Source organism: Arachis ipaensis, chromosome B1 (genome assembly GCF_059453495.1).
Source record: "Arachis ipaensis isolate K30076 ecotype BB chromosome B1, ASM5945349v1, whole genome shotgun sequence".
Lineage (NCBI taxonomy): Eukaryota > Viridiplantae > Streptophyta > Magnoliopsida > Fabales > Fabaceae > Arachis > Arachis ipaensis.
Genome location: NC_142436.1, coordinates 2,640,745 through 2,663,560, shown reverse-complemented (window position 1 = coordinate 2,663,560; position 22,816 = coordinate 2,640,745). Strand labels below are relative to the sequence as shown.

General features: G+C 30.6%; 3 protein-coding genes and 1 non-coding gene across 5 annotated transcripts; 3 read left to right on the top strand and 1 right to left on the bottom strand.

The window, feature by feature from the left end:
* Positions 1-305: 305 nt before the first annotated feature.
* On the bottom strand, positions 306-8,426 carry LOC107644072 (uncharacterized). Of its 2 annotated transcripts, none has more exons than XM_016347861.3 (19): positions 8,341-8,426; positions 8,088-8,161; positions 7,433-7,455; positions 7,127-7,311; positions 6,400-6,516; positions 6,215-6,260; positions 5,892-5,971; positions 5,616-5,741; positions 5,138-5,189; positions 4,271-4,364; positions 3,474-3,666; positions 3,021-3,186; positions 2,901-2,938; positions 2,351-2,420; positions 2,193-2,270; positions 2,075-2,100; positions 1,087-1,957; positions 911-960; positions 306-769 (listed from the first exon to the last, which is right to left on the bottom strand). In XM_016347861.3, exons 2-19 carry the CDS (start codon positions 8,127-8,129, stop codon positions 549-551), a joined length of 2,478 nt encoding a protein of 825 aa, XP_016203347.2. In that variant the 5' UTR covers positions 8,130-8,161; positions 8,341-8,426; the 3' UTR covers positions 306-548. The 2 variants fall into 2 exon arrangements, with proteins under 2 accessions (XP_016203347.2, XP_088356945.1); XM_088500819.1 differs by having other exon boundaries at positions 5,616-5,717.
* A 3,190-nt stretch (positions 8,427-11,616) lies between these two features.
* On the top strand, positions 11,617-13,877 carry LOC148575550 (protein FAR1-RELATED SEQUENCE 5-like). Its single transcript, XM_088502349.1, has 2 exons — positions 11,617-12,986; positions 13,070-13,877. Exons 1-2 carry the CDS (start codon positions 11,617-11,619, stop codon positions 13,875-13,877), a joined length of 2,178 nt encoding a protein of 725 aa, XP_088358475.1.
* A 4,776-nt stretch (positions 13,878-18,653) lies between these two features.
* Positions 18,654-20,696, top strand: LOC107615970 (putative glutathione S-transferase parA). The gene is made up of 2 exons (XM_088500821.1): positions 18,654-19,002; positions 20,028-20,696. The coding sequence occupies exons 1-2, from the start codon at positions 18,679-18,681 to the stop codon at positions 20,370-20,372; spliced, it is 669 nt and encodes a 222-aa protein (XP_088356947.1). The 5' UTR covers positions 18,654-18,678; the 3' UTR covers positions 20,373-20,696.
* A 1,766-nt stretch (positions 20,697-22,462) lies between these two features.
* LOC148575549 (small nucleolar RNA snoR100) lies at positions 22,463-22,572 on the top strand. The gene has a single exon (XR_015904386.1). It is a non-coding gene; the product is annotated as a small nucleolar RNA snoR100 (small nucleolar RNA).
* The last annotated feature ends 244 nt before the right edge of the window (positions 22,573-22,816 follow it).

Sequence of the window (22,816 nt, the reverse complement as noted above, 5' to 3'; positions counted from 1 at the left end):
ATTCCATCTCATTGTATATGCTGGATCATATTCTTATCTATCTAGTCTCCGAAATCCTGATAATTGCCATATTATGCCTAAATTTATGAGTATCAGAAACAGAAAGGACAAGAGTGAGTAAAATTTAGATAAGATTTTCTTAGATATTACAGTTATAAAAAGAAAATTTTCAGTTACATTTCTAAGTTAATAGATAGACATAGTAAGATAACTGATAATTGCTGTCAAATGCTTTCATTGCATTCACGTAAGATACTAAGAAATCCCTAACATACATGTAAATGTCATAAGTCTTCCATATACTCTTTCTATAAATAGTTTTAACTTTTTTAACCAATTATATGGGTGAAATTCCATTTATTTACACGTAATGCCTCGTGCCCAAATAGCACCTGGAGAAATGCTGTACCGAAATTGTACTATTTCAAATTGAGACGTGAACGAGTAAAATTTCAAAACTTAACCAAGCAAAGTCTCTGTTTAAAGTTTAAACAACCACTTGTTTAAAAACAAAACAAATGTTTACTGTTATTTTTTATTTATTTATTCTAAATCCGATGAAAAATTGCATCACTGCCAGGTCCAAGGAAGGGATTATTCCTTCCTGGTGTTGTACTTGTGCATGCCTCCTTCCATACCTTCTGAACACAAAGAAGCTGAAAGACGTAGGTTTCAATCATTACCTGACCTGACAAGCTAGTGTGTTCATTACTATGTTTTCCACTCACCGTCGTGTTTCTTCCTCCTTCGTGCCCCCAGTTTTTAATTTCTGCATAAGCAAGCGGAGCAAAGTATATTGTTTATGTCCAATCCGCAGCACAAGGACGAATGAATTAACTTGCATTTCCAACACAAATAAGGAGAAATAGTGAAAGAAAATGTGGACGGATAAATCCCCAGAACTGCATACCTTCCTCTGTAGTTTCATATTTCAGAGGATTTTCAGCATCACAATTGCTCCTGGTGAAAATTCAGTTTTCTTAGTAAATATCTCATGTAATAACATAAGTATAAGCCAGAGTATTGGCCTAAGTCATAGCCATTGTGTCAAGAGAAATGGAATATTGGAATAAAGAATAGACCTACTCTCTTTTTTCTACTTTGTTTTCATGTTTGTTAGCTTTCTTCATTGATGATGATATCTCTTCCACATGGTTAGGAGAGTCATCTGTCTTTTCAAGAGACTCTGTTGTCTTTGGATTTGTGTCCTCTGTGCCTTGACCCTCTTGCTTATGATTATTGGAATTTGAAGCATCTCTTTCCATTTTCTTGTCCGAGGACAATTCATTATCTCCCATGAAAATATCTTCTCCTTGCTCAAATGTATTGCATCTGTGCTTTTGCAGTCTCACTTTTCTCTCACCTTTGCTAGCACTTCCCTGTGCTGATGTATCACTTGATGAAGTCTCCCGGTGAAAACCAGCAGCATCTTGAGGCTTTTCTTTGAACTGAAAATCTGGAGATAAACCTGAGCTCATTGGCCATGACCCGGCATCTGGGAATGCCTTTGAACAAGGAAATGCAAACTTGTGGGAGGTAAAACTGCGCGGAGGTGAATCTGCCAGTGCAGCCCTCTTAAATCCCCCAGAGGAAGCACTTACCTTGTTCTGTAATTCTGGGTTTGTAAAGATGTTGAAAGGGTCTTCGGTTTTATTCTTGGCGCCAAAGACGGGAAAATTTTCCTCTAGATCTTGACAGAATGAAGTGGCACCAGAACTTCTATCAACTGATACACATCTTTCCTCAAATTGCCAGATGTTATGTGCACTCAACTCTTCCTGGAGAATAGAGGTTGAGTAATGAGATGATTTTCGCTTTGATGGATTTGACATGCTGCTACGTTTTTCTTCCTTAGTGCTGCACTTATTTCTAGTGCTTGCAAAAGCATCTATACGGTTTCTTCTGTTGTCTTCTGTCCGTAACCTTGATGATGAATGCTTGATGGCCTCACCCATCACTGACATAAAATACATACATTCCAATTAAGATTGCTATGAATACTATTAATCATGTACAAATCTGATAAGTGTCACACTCATTGTGTGAGAGAAGAGAAAGATATAAGATATATTACCAGCAGTGGATGAGCATGACTCATCGCTGAAGGAAAGTACAAAAGAAATAGTCAAAAAACCGAAGTTACTATAAAGAAACAGATAAAGTCCTTAAATCCTGGATAATTCTGAATTTACCTCTGCAAGCTGGAATTATCCCTTATGTCTTCTGGAACTAAATTTTCAGCATTGAAGCCCACATCTAATCTAGGACATCTTCAACCACACAACAAGCACATCAGAATGCCACAGCAAAGCATCAGAGTACTACTGTACTAGTGCTCATCAGCTCATACCTTGCCCCACGAGGCATGTAGAAGTCAAAATCATTCTCTAATTGGCCGTTGAAAAGCAAAGTCGGTCGCTCTGACAAAAAAGAAGAGCACAAGGTACACAATAGCATGGAATGATGGATAGAACATCACTTATGTCAAAGCAATTAGGACTCAGAAATCAATGATGGCATACATGTTACATGTTCATTATGTTAGATCTATGATGAGTGAAGCACATTGAGTATCAATCTAGTAGATAAAATTATAACTTCCTATGAGAAGATAAATTACTAACGTTCATTCAGTAGAACCACTGATAAGATAATCTAGCAATTGTTTAATCTGGATATTGTACTTCTTAGCATTCATTAAAGCAATGCTCAACCCATACTCACATTCATATACTATGTTTACTCATGGAATTTCAAATAATGCTTCTCGGAACTAACTAAAGCAGGTGGAGGTTAAATAAAGTTATTAAATCTTAAGTCTCATGGTGCTTTAAGGATACTATCTAAATTGAGAAAAAGAAATAAGTTCTTCACGGCTGGTCTAAGGAATCAAGCATTACCGCTTGTGTTGATTTCTTTCATTGCTGTTGCTGAGGACCTACATAGCAAGAAATAACAATCATCTAAGTCCAAACTATCAATAGAGGACGTGGGAAGGTATGCTCAAACACAAGAAATACCATGGCTTTGGTGGTAGGTCCTCATCAAAAGCATAACTTCCCACTTTGCAGGACCTTCCATGCACTACTTCAGGGGACCTAGAACCACTTTCAAAAGTCCGATTCCATAAGGTATCATCAAAGCCTTCTTTGTTGTCAAATTGCTTTTCAAGGAAGCCAGAACCAACTACATTACACAAAAGGCAGAGGCCGGAGGGTAAAACAATGATCTTACATGTTATTTATAGCACTAAATTATGTGACCATGAGCCAAGGTCAGTTCTTATCTCTAATCAGATCAAGTAGAGTATATATACAGACATATTTAGATGACCCAGAAATAGTTACCGAACATACATTGAAAATAAACATGTAAAACAGCCGATGCTTTTTTTTTTTTGGGATTTCGTGTTAAACATAGGTGGTAAGCGGCTAAGCGCTGTACAATGTGTATATGAAATATGGAGAAATTACCATTCCATAGGCTTTCTTTACTATTTTCAGTCGTGTAGAAGAATTCTTCACTGACAGTAGAGCCCTTTTTGTTAGCATAATCATAATAATGCTTGCGGTCTCCAGCAACAGCCGAATCTAGCTTTACTTTGTTAAATGGGAAGTTCTGAGAATTGCTTATAGGGGAAACCTTGATATCTTCCATCATTGTATCCTACAGGTAAGGCATCACATTGCATAATCCCAACAGAGGCTAAAATATGATGTACATAATCAAAATCAATCACACACTACATACGGATATCCAACAAAATCAACCATCTCTGTTTAAAATTGAAAGATCCTTTGCTTCAAGAATCATGATTATTCTGCGATCAGTGCACCATATATAGCCAGGTAACTAATCACTATCACTCAACTTCCATTTATAGGCACAAATCTGACTTTTCTGATGCAAATTCATGCATGCTTCACAAATATTCATGAATTTCTACCAAAGAATATGAACTAACTTTGGACTCATCGTGTTTCATTAAATTGATCAAACAGCTTTTCAAAACAATCAGATAAATTATTTTACAGTATCCTTCCTGTCAAGAGTCATCGATTGTACTGTTAAATTTTTATCAAGCAGAAGTCAGAATAAATTATTTCAGATATAACAAACTCAATGATGAAGACATGTCCATTAAAGAAAAGTTGCAAGTCTTCAGTTGTCATTAATGACTGACATATACTCTATAGCTTCAGAAGATTCAGACAGGATTAGTCCAAAAAAAGAAAAAGTGCAAAAAAGGATGATTAGACATTTTCCTTACCACTTCAAGCTCAATGTCATCCAGCACATAATCGAGGTTTTTCATTTTTGATTTCCTTCCATTCTTCAGCAATGGAGAGTGGTGGCGCGGAATTCTAAATCACACAACCGGAAAAAATATTTGAAACACATAGATAGTGTTTTGTATATATAATTTTTAGCTCCATGAAACTAAATGAAAGTTCCAAGCATCAAGAGTAGTGTAACCTATCATGTAAAAGACACTAGCTAAAGGTAGGTTGCAAAGAGATATAACATCATTCTAGCATTTAAGAATGTAAAAGAAGGCTACTACTAAAAATATATAGCAATAATGCAATACTTAAATGCAGCAAATTGCAACTGGTATCATAACAAGTTTGAAAAAAGCACCGAGAAAACTATCCCTTTTCTCAAAAAGCACTAAAACCAGATATTAGAAGTTTTATTATACATGCAAATAAAAGTATAGAAATAAATATATTTTTGTAAAATTTTAAGAAAAATACTTCCATGAGCATCACCATGCATAATAAACATGCCTAGACGGAGGCAACAGGAATATATTTTTGTAAAATTTGTTCAAGAAAAGACTTCCCAAATAATCAAAATCTGCATTTTAATTAGCTACAGATTATGTATACTATGACAAATGCTACTGGCATGCTTGTTATGAGCTGTATGTGAGTGAAAAGACCAGTTGATATAGTGAAAGTGTGAATCGAAGCAAATTTCTACTTTGTAACAAAATCAGCTACTATCCAACCTAAAAGTCAAATCACTGACAATTGTTGCACTAATCACAAACTAGGAAGACCTAAATATAACAGGACAATTCAAGGAAGGAATGAACAACTGATCTATTATAAAAAATTATCAATTAAGTTACCTAGCTTGTTCTGGGGAATGAACTGGCGTCTCTGTCCCCACTTTACCCAAACCTAGAAGCATTCAATTTATTTTACATGAACAAAGTGTTGGATTAACAACTAAATAAACAATGATATTGATGGAATCATCAAAGAAACAACACCTTTAAGAAAATAGATAATGAGATATATGGAAAGATACATATATGAATGGTTCATGCAACAGATGAATTCGAGCAACATAAGACATAGCATACTAAGATATCTAGGACCTAAGAGGTAAACTATAAATTTAACCATGACAACCAATCCTTTAATTTCATTGTTATAAATTATCTTTGCAATTAAAGAGGCAAATTCAGCCTGTGCATCTGCTTTCCACCAACTTTAAAAAGGGACATATTCCATACAAGTTCTCAGTGAGCATGAAACAATAATCACATGTATCCTAGGAATTACATCAATTTGTAAAGGGAAGGAGATAAAAGTAATATATACCTTCAAGTGAAAAAGAAACATGATCTTCACAGGTTGGACACTTCTCCACAGTGGCAGTGGGCTCATCGCAACAAAGTAAATCGATAACAGATAATTCCGAGTCTTGGAACAAAGAAAAATCAATAGCTGAGAGGAGTAAAGTTTAGAAAATTGCTGGCTAACCAGATAACAATAAAAACTTAGTACCAGCGTTATGGCCTCAAATGTAAATTAATAGCATGGCAATAACCATTGTCCTGACGTGCATGGGTTGTATATATGTCTCAGGCTACTTACATTGATCATTTACTGTCTTTGATTGGCTGGCCTGTTGATTGACAGTAGGATTTTTTTGAGTGGGAAAACTTGTTAAAATCCTGTCAAGCGACAACAATATCATTAAGTTCGAGACTGTAGGCCTTCTGTGATAATTAGAAATAACACCACGCTAAGTGAAAGAAATTAGGTATTGAAGCTTAACCTAATAATAACCAAGCCTTCCGGCTTGATCAAATGCCCATTCTATCTATTCAATAGCTTTAAAAAACATGACTTAATTAGTAAACTAATAAAGAAAAAGGTTCAGTTACAATATCATGTAAAATTAAATATTTACTCACTTCTTTGGAGATGTTTCTATCTGGCGGCACAAATACGATCCTGCTTCTATAAAATTCATTATACATTACACATCTCAGTTTCACATTGCACGTTAAAAATAAAAAAAAAAAACGAAAAATACAAACAAATACACCTAAAACTTGACCGTTTATATACAGTGAGGTAAATGTATTAAACCACATACTTGCTTCTTCAAATCTGTAGGTATCTACATTAGTATCCATGTTTGCAAAAATAGTTGGTTGATTTGCTGAGATACTGTTGGGCAAGGTAGAAATATTGCTTTCTCCATCATCCCTCCCTTTTATTATTGTGCACAAAATGTGGGGAGAATCATCAATTTTAGTAAATCAGACATGAGCAAGAAAATGAGAAGAGAAGAAGCCTAAGCATTAGGTGAATAATTTTTCAAGGAATACACTAGTAAATATTTTCCCCATTCATGTTCATGTTCACCAGGAAGTATATCATAATGAGTTTGAGCCTAATGTGAAATGATTTACTCACCAAAAGTATCATACAAGCTTAATGTAGTAGAATTATTTCCATAAGTAAAAAACAATAAATGGGAAGGAAAGAAATGAGAATTCAACTATGAAATACTGGATCGTCAGTTATATGCTAGAAAATCTCACAACGAAGCTTTCTTCTCTTTCCCTAACAAATTAACAAATGATAGGTTCTATTAATACTTCGATACAAAGGGAGTCAACTACAAGTCTATACCTGCATTAGTTTCTAATGGTCCGGGCCTCACGAATAATTCAAACACAAGAAGATTATCAACTATTTAACCAAAATATATGCTACCAAAAGTAGAGGTTTTAAAGGTCACAAAAATCACTTTCAATAATGTACAGAAAAAGAAGCAATAAAATTGCAATTCCAAGAACAAACTATAAAATGCTTACCCTTAAGATGGGAAGAGTCGCATTTTTGTGTATTTGTTGACAAGTTAAGCAAATTAAGAATGTCTAGCGAACGATGTTGTTTGCGGTTCTGTGCAGTTATGCCTGTGCTGTTAGTACAGTTATCTAACCCAAGCATCTGCAGATTTTGTTGCTGACGCTTCTTTTGTTCAAAATATTGTTTTTGTCTGTAAAAAATAAAGAGTTAATTGCTATTCAAGTAAATAACCACCAAATTTTAGCAGAACCACATTCTCTCAAGACTCAACCAACCAAACTCCATCAGGATAGCTAACATCTATTTTTTACCTCTTCTGCGTTGACATTCTTGACTGAAAATTCCCATCTCAGCATAAGTGATCACATGCACCATATAGAACATTTAAATATCAGGGGTCAAAAGAAACAAAAAAGTCAGTTTCTATATTGAAATATCAGGCTCAGTGGAGTTATTAGCAATTCATGAAAAATCATATTTATGCATTGCTGCTGAAGGCAACTCTAGCTTTTTTGTTTTTCTCCTCCACTTCTTTTTCAAGAGAAAAACTTACTACTATATAACAGACTGCGTGACAGTTAAATTGATTAATTAGGTTTAGCTGCTCCCCTACAAAATTAATTATTCAATTGTGCAATTCAAAAATAGAATTAATGTATGATGTATATAAACTTAAGAAACACAATTAGCTATGGTTTGGTATCAGAAGGAATTCCTAGTTATCTTCATTACTACGAAAAGTTAAATAAATTTCCAGAGCGTTATCTTCTGAATCAGAATCAAGCATGCAAAAGAGATGCTTTTAGAGACTCAAAAGTCCATTAAATTTAGAATTCGAAGGTTTTAACCCTATCTTATGCGGATTGGAAGTTGAAACTATAAAGCAGTAAGCACCTAATAAGATCCTTCGTTTTTTTTTTTCTTTACGCGAAAACTGAAAACTGAATCCAAAATGGAACGACTCACAGTATTAACATTCTTCCTCGATCCTCCCATCCATTGCAACATCGTGAAGGACGAGATCAGAAAAAACCTAAAACCTGACACGAAACAATTGAAATAGTTGAGTTTTCAAAATCAGATTGGAAAATAAAGAATCGATAGGGAAAACGGAAGCCGGAATAGTCAGCAAGAGAAATTCAGAGAAGAAGCGGAATGCCACAGATAGATTTTGCGGTTACAGAAAAGAATGGAGAGGAGGAGGAAGAAGAAGAAGAACCTAAAATGGTGAATGGAAACGAAGTGAAGAGAAGACTGAAAGTGTGGAGCTCAAGTATGAAATAGAAACGCGGGAGCGGCAAGACTGAAGAGAAATTCGTATACGTGAAAATCATTAATTTTGCTTTGTTCCAATTATTTTCTGCCACGTGGAATTAACTCTATTTATTTTCATTAAATATTTTAAAGAATAAATAATGCTACATGATCAAGCATCTTAATAACCAAATTTAACCAACTTAATCTAATAACTTAAAAATTAATAACCATAAAGTTTAGTTGAAAAAAAATCCATAAAAAAATTTAATTAAATTTAGTTACAAAAATATCTTATTTCTTTAACATTTTTTTTTTAAATTTCCAAAACTAAATTAACGATGGTTAATTCTAAACAGAGTCAACTTCTAAACTTTTACAATCAGTCAATCCTCCACTTCTCCCTCCTTGCCAGGATTGTTTTTTTTAGTTAACTACTATTTTGGTTCTTCAAATATATATTTTTTTTATTTTTTTATACAAATAGCTCCTTAAAGTTTAAAATTAAGTTTTAAAGTTGTCATTTTTACTTAAATTTTAAAATTTTTGACCAAATTTATCCATAACAAAAAAATTTATAAAATAAAAAAAAATGAGAAGAGTGTTTCTACTTCTACAAAGAAAAAAAAGGAAAAAAAAGAAAAAGTTGTCTACAATTTATTTCTGCCTCCGTTTTTGTCTCCAAAAATTTAAAATCAAGTTAAACTTTAGGGATGATTTTAAAATCAAGTTAAATCTAAGAGATCATTTTGGGCTCAGGATTCGGTGGTCCAGGAACCTTTGGACCACTTAGTGGTCCAAGTAAAAAAACATGTTTTTTAAGATTTTTTAACAACTGTTACATAGTCCTTTAACTAATTTTAATTATAAATTGACCCTATATATTTTATATAATTATAAAAACGATTTTTTATTTTATAAATAATTAATTTATCATAAATTTATCATGTTCATTAACAATCAAATACAAAAACAACAACAATTAGATCATCCATGGATCCCAATTTTCTTAAAATATTACATTCGATCCGAGACGTTCTTGAGGAGTCATGAAATCGTGTTTCGCTGAAATCCAATCGATTGGACTATCAAACCAATCGATTGAAATTTAACCCAATCGATTGGATTTCAGTTTATCACTAAACAATCGATTGTATATTGCTGGTAAGCATGATTTTGCATAAATCAATCGATTGGTGAAAGTAACCAATCGATTGAACAATGAATTAAATGTGAAATTTATGTAATTCAATCGATTGGTCACGGATAAACAATCGATTGGTCTCAATATTCAATCGATTGGTTACGGCTAAAAATCGATTGAATTATCATCAATTTCAATTTCAATCGATTGCATATAAAACCAATCGATTGATACTGTAATTATATGTACTCCAATCGATTAAAATAACAAAACAATCGATTGGAACATTGTGTTTAAGTATACTTCAATCGATTGGTGGGGGCTTGATTTCGTTTAATCTATCTACCAATTTTGAAACTTCTTCTTTAAATATGATCCGTCTAAGATTATTATTACTATTAGTTGCCAAATTTTTGAACTTTTGTTAATTTGTTTTTTCCTGCTACTATTATTATTATTATTATTATTATTATTATTATTGTTATTATTATTATTATTTTGAATTTCATTTGAGTATTTAGCTAATTAATGATAATTATCTTCTTATTCATCTATCTTATTATTAAAATTCTATCTTGCTTTTGTAAAGTTTTATTTTGATTTAGATACTCTAATCTTATCTTTTCCTTAATATTAACATTATAAATTGGTGAATAATCCATCACCAATTATTCAATCCCACCATTAAAATCGTGTACTCTTTATAAAAAATCTCATTGTTTTTCTTTCGAACATCCATCCATCTACTAAATATCCAATTTTTTTTATTTTTTATCCGTCTATTTAATATCCACCTTTTGTTCATCGTTAATCGACAATCACCGTTGCACCAATCAATCACCGTTGCACCAATCAGCAAAGATCCAATCAATTTTTTTCATTGTAGTGTTCAGAAAACAATCCATCGTTTTGATTACAAAATCGAGGTAAGTGGATAGAATATCTAATTTTCCTATTATTCGTTTCGATACTTTATTCGTAAAATTGATTGTGTAATGAAAAAATATTTTTTTATCTTTTATTAACTGACAAGACATTGAGAATTACTAAAAAGTAAATAGATGTTATTATTTTTTATTACTAATTGGCTAGCAATCAGGGACGGACCTAGAGGGGGGCGAGTAGTGGCCTGAACCCCCCAAAATTTTAAGAAATTATACTTATATATAAAATTTGTGTTTAAAAAATAAAAACAAATATTAGGTAATTTAATAGTTTTATATGTATTATTTTTCACTATGTAATAGATTTATGTCTTAATTGTTAATTCACTAATATCTTTACCTAACTAATTTAATATCATACCCTCAAGTCTTTGTACCTTTCAAATTAGTTTTTATATAATAATTTCTATATTTATTTTTTTTTTAAAATCATTTGTTTTTTTATATTAATATATTTAACATTCATATTTTTTATATTAATAATAACTTAAGTAGTTATGTTTTGGTAATCACATTATGTACTGTAGATATTATTTTCTTGTAAAAAATATTAATTCTTCTTCTAAATTCACATTGGTAAAAGAAAATTTTATAAAGATATCTTATATATTGTATTCTACAATGGTACCGTGTCTTTCAATTAATTAATAATTTATAATTTATTTTCAAATTTTTTTAAAACTTTTGAAAGAATGAATTTTAGTTAATAAGGTATGTGATCATTTTTAACAAACCCCGTTATAAATTATATGGTATTTTATAAATTTGTAATGTACAATTGTTAAAGTTATATTTTATTTATGTAATTATCATATTAAAAATAAATTTGTTGAAAAAAGTTATAATTATATGTATCTTAATAAATCTATTAAAAAACTAACTCCAATAACTATATGTTTATTATTTTTATAGGTTAAAAAAAATTATATAAAAATTGACACCTCAATATTAAAATCTCTGGATCCGTCCCTGCTAGCAATATACGAATCTATCTATTGTATATAATGTTATAAGATGGAGTGTATTGATTTTTTTTTTTTTCATTGGACATTTTAAGATGTCAGGTATATTTACGGACACTGAGATGAATGAGCAATATCAGGAGGACGATGACTTTAACCAACAAGAAGAGCTAGTAACTGACCAAGATATGATGGATGAACAGAATGAATTCGAACAAGATTTCAGAGATATCATAATCGAGGGAGCGTTTTTTTCTGAATCTGATACGTCAGATTATATCGTTGAAGCCGCTTATGCGGTTGACTCCGTGCAAGACATTACATCTGTGAAATTTAGTGAGAATTTTGCGGAGGAAATTGGCAAATACCACTTTTCTACTTTGCAGCTTGCATTTGATTTTTATATGAAGTACTCAAAGTCGAAGGGCTTTAGTGCAAGGAAGAGCAAGACCTTCAAGAATAGTAGTGGCGATATTTACAGACAACTGTTTGTATGCCACAGGCAAGGATTCAGGATGGAGAAATATTACACGATGGAAAAAAGGAAGAAGGAGCCTAGGTTGGAAACAAGAACTGGATGTGAAGCCCGAATGGATGTTAAATTTGTACCAGAAAGTGGAAGGTGGCATATCTTTTATTTCTCTGACGAACACAACCATGATCTATTGGATACACAATTCAGTGCTATGTTGCCTGCCCACAGAAAAATGTCAGAGGCAGATATTATGCAAATGATGAACATGCTAAAGTCAGGGATCAGCACCTCACAGATATTTAGTCTTCTAGCTAGCCAAGCAGGCGGATACGAATTTGTTGGCTATGGTCCCCGAGATATGTACAATAAGATTGCTCGGGAGAGGCGTCAAATTCCTGGTGATGCAGCACGAGTGTTGAAGAAGTTGGAGGGTATGCGGTTGAAGGATCCACAATTATATTTCAAGGCATGTCACGATTCAAGAGGTCTGTTACGTAATTTGTTCTGGTCTGATGGGATTAGCCAACTAGACTACCGACTCTTCGGGGATGTTATTGCTTTTGATGCTACGTACAAGAAGAACAAGTATAGTTTTCCGTTAGTAATATTCAGCGGGGTTAACCACCACAACCAAACAACTGTTTTTGCTGCTGCGTTAATCGCAGACGAAACTACTGATACATATGTTTGGCTCCTGCGTCAGCTCATGTTTGCAATGAGGGGCAAGACCCCGACCTCAATCATAACTGATGGGGCCATGGCGATTAGGAATGCAGTGAGAGATGTATTTCCCGAAGTCAGACATAGATTATGCGCTTGGCACCTTATTCGAAATGCAACTAGCAATGTTGGAAATCCATCGTTTACATCTAAATTTAGAAAAATCATGACAGGAGACTACGAGATTCCCGTGTTTAAGCGTAAGTGGGTTCAGCTTATTGAAGAATTTGGAATTGAGGATAAGCCGTGGGTGATCAACATGTACGAAGAGAAGCATATGTGGGCTACTGCATATCTAAGAGGAAAATTCTTTGCTGGCTTTAGAACTACATCAAGATGTGAAGGTTTACACTCAGTTGTGGGAAGGTATGTGGGGTCGGGTATGATTTGACAAGTTTTGTAGAGCATTTTCAAAGGTGTGTAGCACACATGCGCTTTAACGAATTTAGTGCTGATTATGAATCTACACGTGGGGTGCCCGTCATGCAAACTTGTATAGAGCTGCTAGAGAGATATGCTGCTGAGTTATACACTCATGAGATATTTCTTTTCTTTCGGCCATTTCTCTCCAGAGCTGGATCAATGCGGGTTCTGAACATAGATAATAACGATGATTGCATAAAATACATTGTGTGTAAGCATGGGAGGCCCGATTTTACGTGGACCGTTGATTTTCGTCAAGAAGAAATGATCTTCATGTGTACCTGTTTACGAATGGAGTCATTTGGTATTCCCTGCGAACATATTGTGAAAGTTCTGGTTGACAGAGACATCCGTGAGATTCCCCGGTCATTGGTATTGGATAGATGGACAAAAAAGGTTAAATCAGCACTCAATGATCCAAGTGGGTTCACCAGGGATGCTGTTGTTATTAGTCGTCAAAGTGCTTTGGTGGAATTTTCTAAACAACTGGCTGCTGTTGCTGCTAAAGTACCAGAGAGATATGAAGAGACACGTGATTTAATTATGGGATTGTACTCATCTTACAAGGCTGCAGACGAAGGAGATAATCAACCTCACTCAGGTGTTGCTAGAAGTATCAATCCGTATGTGCATCCAACCACTGGAGGCTCAGAACAGCCATCTAAGAGGAAGAAGCGGCAACGTTGTAGTGTTTGTCAAATGGAAGGACATAAGAAGACAACATGTCCTTGGCAAAAGGACATTGACAACAACGTTTTAGAAAATGAAGCAATCGGTTCGGACGATGGCGACATGTGTACCGAAGCAACGGCTGAGTTAGATAGTGATAGTTAGCAACCTCCATAATCTTTAATGTTTTTGGGCAGAAAATCAGTTCCGTATTTGTATTTTTTCTTTTTCACTATATTAATGAGATTTTATACATTCTTCCAATAGTCGTGCTTATGCTTTCTATGTGTAATGAGATTTTACTAATATGATTTCACTGCAAAGAATTATCGTAATTATATATCATTTGTTGTACACGCATAAGATTTCTCCTTTAATGTAGTATATGCAGTCTAATTTTGAATTGGTATAATTATACCACAAAGTTATAATTATCCCACAAAGCTATACCAAAAGGAACTGGATTGGTAGGAAGATCTTTATCAAAAGCTATAATTATATTTTAGGATATATATTTAAAATTTATATATTATTTTATTCTAAAATGGTTTTTTTGGTTAGACCACGGTTAGACCGGTTCAACCAGTGAACCAGTGATTCTGTCGGTTCGATGATCGGTTCGGTTCTCTAAACCTTGCTCATAATACATTCATATACTTATTAATTTATTATAATATGTTTATTTCTTTGTCTTTTTTATATATCTGGAACTAATGATTATTTTTTCACTGCCATGTGTAGAAATAATTATTTTAGAATACTATATCATTAATTCCATCGAATAAATAATACTATGTGTAAGTTGATCTTGGATGAATAATAGGAAGGGTAGAAAAACGGCTGATGATATATTTTTAATACTGTACATACATATTCCACAATATTTCACAATAATAATATACTTGAATTAATCATTCTACTTATATGACAAGATGAATTTGCTTTCTTGGTGGGATTAGCAATTGGTTGCTTACAATTAATGACAATCTAACTAGGTAATAATCCTAGACTCCTAGCTGTTAGTATGTAGCTAGCTTCTTTAGTTTTTCCATTTCAATTGTAATCCACTAATGTTAATTAAATTGAAGTAGCTAAGTATGAAAATAATTCGGATAATAATTCGGTTGTAACGAACTAAGATTTAGGTTTTAAAACTAAGCAGTTACAAATATAAATAACGATTACAAGAATTTATTTTCATAAACACGATTAAGATGGATAAATTTAACGTTTGAGTAGAAAAAAATGTGTTTTCATTTTTTTTACTTTAATTTCTTTTCGTAATTTTAGAAACAAGAAGTAACAAAATAATATTATTTTATTAATAAGTAAGAGAAAATCGTCATGGTTGTATTTTGCTTTATTTATTTACAGATTTATCACTTATAGTTTGAAATAATATTTGTATGGGATGGTGGTTGATCTAATGTTTGTATGAGCTAGTGGTTGAAATAAGGTTTGTATGAGCTGGTTGTTGAAATAATCAATGGAAATGACATTACTTCATGATAAAAATATGTGTTTTTAAAATAAATTAAACTAAAACTCCATACGGTGCATAGAAATAGAGTAAAATTGCGAAAAGTAACAAAACAATACATTTCTATTTAAGAAGTCATTTAAAGAAATTTGCAGGAAGTACATCCACTAACTCTAACAAATAAATACGCACTAACCAAAGTATTATAGTCTATCTAGATTAATTATAAGAACTGTGCATATTCCAAAACTCCTCGACCGATGCTATAATCTGTGGCTTCTTATGGTTGATCCGACTCCGGAGTATATGCACCGCGGTTATCATGCGAATATCGTGATCATCAAGCTACAAATTATAGAAATTATTATATAAAAACTAATTTGAAAGGTACAAAGACTTGAGGGTATGATATTAAATTAGTTAGGTAAAGATATTAGTGAATTAACAATTAAGACATAAATCTATTACATAGTGAAAAATAATACATATAAAACTATTAAATTACCTAATATTTGTTTTTATTTTTTAAACACAAATTTTATATATAAGTATAATTTCTTAAAATTTTGGGGGGTTCAGGCCACTACTCGCCCCCTCTAGGTCCGTCCCTGATTGCTAGCCAATTAGTAATAAAAAAATAATAACATCTATTTACTTTTTAGTAATTCTCAATGTCTTGTCAGTTAATAAAAGATAAAAAAATATTTTTTCATTACACAATCAATTTTACGAATAAAGTATCGAAACGAATAATAGGAAAATTAGATATTCTATCCACTTACCTCGATTTTGTAATCAAAACGATGGATTGTTTTCTGAACACTACAATGAAAAAAATTGATTGGATCTTTGCTGATTGGTGCAACGGTGATTGATTGGTGCAACGGTGATTGTCGATTAACGATGAACAAAAGGTGGATATTAAATAGACGGATAAAAAATAAAAAAAATTGGATATTTAGTAGATGGATGGATGTTCGAAAGAAAAACAATGAGATTTTTTATAAAGAGTACACGATTTTAATGGTGGGATTGAATAATTGGTGATGGATTATTCACCAATTTATAATGTTAATATTAAGGAAAAGATAAGATTAGAGTATCTAAATCAAAATAAAACTTTACAAAAGCAAGATAGAATTTTAATAATAAGATAGATGAATAAGAAGATAATTATCATTAATTAGCTAAATACTCAAATGAAATTCAAAATAATAATAATAATAACAATAATAATAATAATAATAATAATAATAATAATAATAGGAAAAAACAAATTAACAAAAGTTCAAAAATTTGGCAACTAATAGTAATAATAATCTTAGACGGATCATATTTAAAGAAGAAGTTTCAAAATTGGTAGATAGATTAAACGAAATCAAGCCCCCACCAATCGATTGAAGTATACTTAAACACAATGTTCCAATCGATTGTTTTGTTATTTTAATCGATTGGAGTACATATAATTACAGTATCAATCGATTGGTTTTATATGCAATCGATTGAAATTGAAATTGATGATAATTCAATCGATTTTTAGCCGTAACCAATCGATTGAATATTGAGACCAATCGATTGTTTAGCCGTGACCAATCGATTGAATTACATAAATTTCACATTTAATTCATTGTTCAATCGATTGGTTACTTTCACCAATCGATTGATTTATGCAAAACCATGCTTACCAGCAATATACAATCAATTGTTTAGTGATAAACTGAAATCCAATCGATTGGGTTAAATTTCAATCGATTGGTTTGATAGTCCAATCGATTGGATTTCAGCGAAACACGATTTCATGACTCCTCAAGAACGTCTCGGATCGAATGTAATATTTTAAGAAAATTAGGATCCATGGATGATCTAATTGTTGTTGTTTTTGTATTTGATTGTTAATGAACATGATAAATTTATGATAAATTAATTATTTATAAAATAAAAAATCGTTTTTATAATTATATAAAATATATAGGGTCAATTTATAATTAAAATTAGTTAAAGGACTATGTAACAGTTGTTAAAAAATCTTAAAAAACATGTTTTTTTACTTGGACCACTAAGTGGTCCAAAGGTTCCTGGACCACCGAATCCTGAGCCATCATTTTGTATGCAAAAAAAATGTTGAGAACGAAAAAAATTTTCAACCTATACTTTAGGAACTAAAATCATACTTAACTCTTTCTTTTTTTACATATTTTTCGTTGTTTTTAAAATTTATTACTAAAATATTAATTTTTGTTAAAAAAATATTTATTAATTTGTCATTGTTTTTTTTTTTTTTTTTTTTTTTGCTAACTCAAAAGTGCCAAAATAATGAGAGAATTCCATTTACAATATAATATAAAACTCATAGTTTTAAGACCACAAGTCATATTAACATGTAACTTACTAAAACTTTTGTTAGACATACTGAAATTAATTAAGATTAAATTTGATGTGCTATTCACAAAAGTGCTTTTTATTTAAGAAGTGCTGAAAAATAATTATACGTCAGATAAAAATATTTTATCTCTATATAATAAAAATTTTGAGCGTATTTATTAAATATATATTACATGGTAGTTAGAATCAATTTTTTCACTAATAAAGTGATTGTAGTTAAAAAATTAAGTATTTGTAAGATAATATTTTATCATTTTTTCATAATTTAATTTTTAAAATTATATTAAAAAGTACATCATTGCAATTATATAAAAGCATTTGAAAAAAAAAAGCAAAAATTTACATTGCTTATCAATTTCCAGTAAGTAACTGGTAATATGACTGCTAACCTGAAATCCAATAAGAATTTAATTTGTATAATGGAGTATAATTTGTTTATAAGGGTAGAGTTTATTTAGCAATAAAGAGCTAGCAGAAAAAAACTATTAACATCTATTATTATTAACTATTTCAGTTTATTAAGAATTTTAGATCATCTAAATACACTTCAGCATGAACTCTGAATATAAAGTCTATATATATAATATATATTATTATATTTGTTATGGAATTTAGTCTCATGGTCAATCTCTTCAATATCATTCTAGTAGATAAGATTAGATAATACAAAAAAAAAAAAGGTACAATTAGCTTAGAGCACCGTAGCCGGGTCAAAATTGGTATCCAATAAAAATATACCAAAATTATGTGAGTTTATTCCTTTCACATTTTGATGGTTCTAATGAGGCACCATATATACACTAACTGGGGTATGATTCAACCAAAGAAATATTAAATATTGCAAAAGCATGAGATACTTTCTCTTATCACTAAGCATATCAAAATCAAAAGGAAAAGTTGTACTTGGAGAACAAGGAGGATCACAACAAAAATAGATATCAAAATCCAACATGAGCAATGACACCAGCATTGGTCAACCCTTTTTGATGCGTCACATTTTTTGTGCAAACAAGTAATAATACACAAGTATATATAAATACCCCAAATCCATAAGAACAATATAACTTAATCTTAGCAATCTAGATATAAATTAAATATAAGCAAATGGGTGAAGACAACAACAATGTGGTATTGTTGGATTTCTGGCCAAGCTCTTATGGGATGAGGGTGAAAATTGCTTTGCAAGAAAAGGGTGTCTCATATGAGTGTAGGCAAGAAGATTTTGAAGCTAAAAGTTCTCTGCTTTTGGAGATGAACCCAATTCACAAAATGATCCCAGTTTTGATTCATAATGGTAAACCCATTTGTGAATCTCTCAACATAGTTGAGTACATCGATGAGGTTTGGAACCATAAACCTTCTCTACTTCCCTCTGATCCTTACAAGAGATCCCAAGCAAGGTTTTGGGGCAATTACATTGATAAAAATGTAAGTCATATAACTATGTACTTTATCTTATGTTTCTTCATTATACGTATACCAGTATAAGATTAAATATTTGTATCAATATTTTTGTACACTAGCAATTATACTAATTTTATTCAACTAAAATTACACTAATGTTGTATATGTAGAAATTATTATTTATTTATTTATTATTATTATTATTATTTTGTATAAGCTTTAAGAAGGTCTAATTCACTGCATGGGTATAAGTCTATGATCAAATGGGTTCCATTCTCTCTACCTATGTTTGAAGGGAAAAAAAAAAAAAAAACAATGTAAATAGTTTTATTCCCTCTTGTAGTCATGTGATTTATTTTAGAATAGTTTCGTATTTACAGACTAAATATGCATTGTAACTTAACTTAAATCCTATAGATTAAAGTTGGTGTTTAATGTACATAGATAATCTAATAGTATAAATTTACAAAAATATTATTCATCCACTAAAATTAGTCATTAAAATTAGTCACTAATATATTTGTGTATAAATACATGTGTGATTTAATTTATTTTTAATGTATATTTATATTTTTAACATATATTTTATACTAATAGCTGACTTTGGTGGCTAATTTTAATATACAAATATCATAGTCCATAAATTTAATACAAAATATTAGTGTAAGATTATATAAAATTTATAGCATTATCTTAATGTACAAATACAATACACCAAATTTATCTTGGTGTATCATCAGCTTAGTCTCTAAATTTCTAAATATATAACGACAATAAGTGCATATTTATTCAATAAACAATATTGCATGACGAATAAAATTTATTATTTCAAATTAATATTTAGCTAATAAATATTTTTTTATACATATTAAAAAATTATAGTATTCATTAAATTTTAAACCCTAAATACTAAATTTTAAATATTAAAATTTAAATTTTAATAATATAAAAATAAAATATTAATTTAAAATATTAATTAATATTAATAAAAAATATTAATAGTTCATAACATTTCTCTTAATTAATTTATTGAGGTGGCCTTGATTTAGGTATACAGCAGAGGAAAGAAGGTATGGAATGGAAAGGAGGAAGAGAAAGAAGAGAGCAAGAAGCAATTCATAGAATGCTTGAAGATGTTGGAGGAAGAGCTTGGTGACAAGCCATATTTTGGAGGTGATGAATTTGGTTATGTTGATGTGGCTCTTGTTCCCTTCACAAGCTGGTTTTATACATATGAAACACTAGGGAACCTAAGCATAGAGGCATTTGTTCCAAAGCTTGTGGGTTGGACCAAAAGGTGCATGGAAAAACAGTGTGTGGCCAAGTCACTCCCTCACCCTCATAAGATATATGACTTTGCTTTGAAATATAGAGAGGGACATGGATATGAGTAAAAATTTGCTGCTAAATGCATGGAAAAAAATAATAATGAATAGATATGATTGAAGTGCTTGAGTTTGTTTGTTTGGTTCAATAATGTTAGAAAAGCAAAAAAATAGTCAAAATTTGTCTTATTTAATATTTATTTATTGTTGTAACAATTAATAAATATTAAATAAGATAACTTAGGACTGTTTTTCACTAATTTTTTTTGTTACTAAATATATTTTTTTTATTTTAATATGTGCTATAAGCATCTACGGTGTTGTAATGTAACATTAATGTTCTCTATGGATTCATGTTTTGTATCGTAAATAAATTTGATTATTATTAAGAAATTAATGTTTTTGAGCAACCTTAACGAAAAATTAATGCTCAAAATATCCCATAATACTAATAGTTGTTCTCTCTCTTTTTTTTTAAACAATAAAAAATATAAGAATAAACAAAATATTAATATAAAATATTTTATGATCAATAAAATATTGATATATTGATATGTGCTATATACGGATTTTTCTACTAGCATAATTAACTATTAAAATAATCAAATATTTTATAAATTAAAAAAATCAGTCACATCATATTTTAATATTTTTAGGTTAACTTTCAATTTAGTATTTTAAAAATATAGCCATTGACAAAAAAACAATCTCTAAATAATTTGAAAATACTAAAAAAATAAATAATAAATATTATATTTTTTGTAAGTGATAAAAAAATTTTATATTTATTAAACGGCTTATTCATTTGATCTGAATTTTTATGGCAATATTTAAATAAATATTTAGAAGGTGCATAATAAAAATTGGAACAAAATTTAATCTCTAGATTTTTTTTATTTTAAAAAATAATATAGTCATTCACGATATATTTTTTTTTAAAATATCACTTTACATAAAATGATCAAATTTTAAATGAAAAGTTCTTGCTTTTCTAATAATGACTGTAAAAATTTGCATTAAAATTTGATTTTTAAAATTGTTTTTTAAAATATATTTTAATATTTAGTTTTTTTATTGTGTTTTAAAATTTTTAGAGACTTATTTATCGTTAAATATTTTTTGAAATCCTTGTTGTTAGGATGTAAGCATTCTGATACCATTTTAGTAGTTTAATCATACTTTTATTCATATTTTGAGTGTTAATCAATCCAATTTACTTATAAATATAACCTGACTTTAAACATTTATTTTCTAATAAGAGTGTCATTTAAGAATTTATTATTGATTAATAGATTTTTATATCAATTTTGTTAGATAACCAATGAGAATTTAGCCAATAACAAACAACAAACATGTTTAAATTGTACTTTATATTAATTATTTATCATTAATTAGTGATTATCTAAATTTTATTTGTTAAAAATATAAAATTAATAATTAATAATTAAAATTGTTTAAAGTTAACTAATTAAAAATTATTTATCTATACTTTTTTTTATATTGTTGTAAAAGTATAAAGTGAAATTCAAATCCCTACTTACGTTTTTTTTTTTTTTTTGATATTTTTCTACCTACATTTTATACAGAAGAGTAGCTACGAACTTCTAAATTTTAAAATTTCAATTTAAAGAATGAAGTATGATATTAAAAAAAAAGAAAAGGTTATCAGTGTTTATTTTTTGTATACAAAAGGGTCAGAGGCCCAAGTTATTGGTGTTTATGATAATGAAAGAGAAAGACTTTCAAGCTTCACCCAACGTATACATTTATTCTTACAGTCTGGGCCCAACAAGTTTTCAGTCCCTAACATCACAAAATCTCCAGCCCAAAAAGGATTCTAAAAACAATGGGCCTGACTTTTACCATTATATCCCCTGAAGAATAGGGCAAAAGTAAAACCCTAACTGTCCCCTCCTATAAATAGTGCTTCCATCCGAAACCTGATATGCATCTGTCTCCATTCTCTACAGCTTACTCCTCCCACTAATTTTTCATTATTTATGTTCTTTTTTAGATCTTTCTATGCTCTTTTCTCCGTTAGGGTTTATAATTAGCATATATTTATTCTGTTTTCTTTCGTTTTAATTTAATAGCTTGTTTCGTTTTTTTGATTTGATATCCGAAACCGTGCACAATAAGCCGATGCTCTGGATTTTCAGAAAGGAAGGCAGCATGGTTGTGTGTACGGAAATTGATTTCTTTAGGGTCAACATGTCTGCTCTCAATGATAACTACTCCTGATTTGAGGGCCTGGTTCATACCTACATTTTTTTAATGTTTTCAAATCCTTGAATTGAGTTCAATATTTTCTCTTTTTTTTTACTGAGAGATCTTTTTTGTTCAGTGATGTGCTTGGAGTCTTTGGATGATAGGACGGTGTGTGTTGAGCGTAGAGGCCGAGACTCACACGTTTGATATGTCATTTGCTGAGTGCACTATCAGCATCATGGCATGTGACATGTGAAACATGTGTGTTTCTGGTTTCTACTCTCCACACAAGAATGGACTGTGCC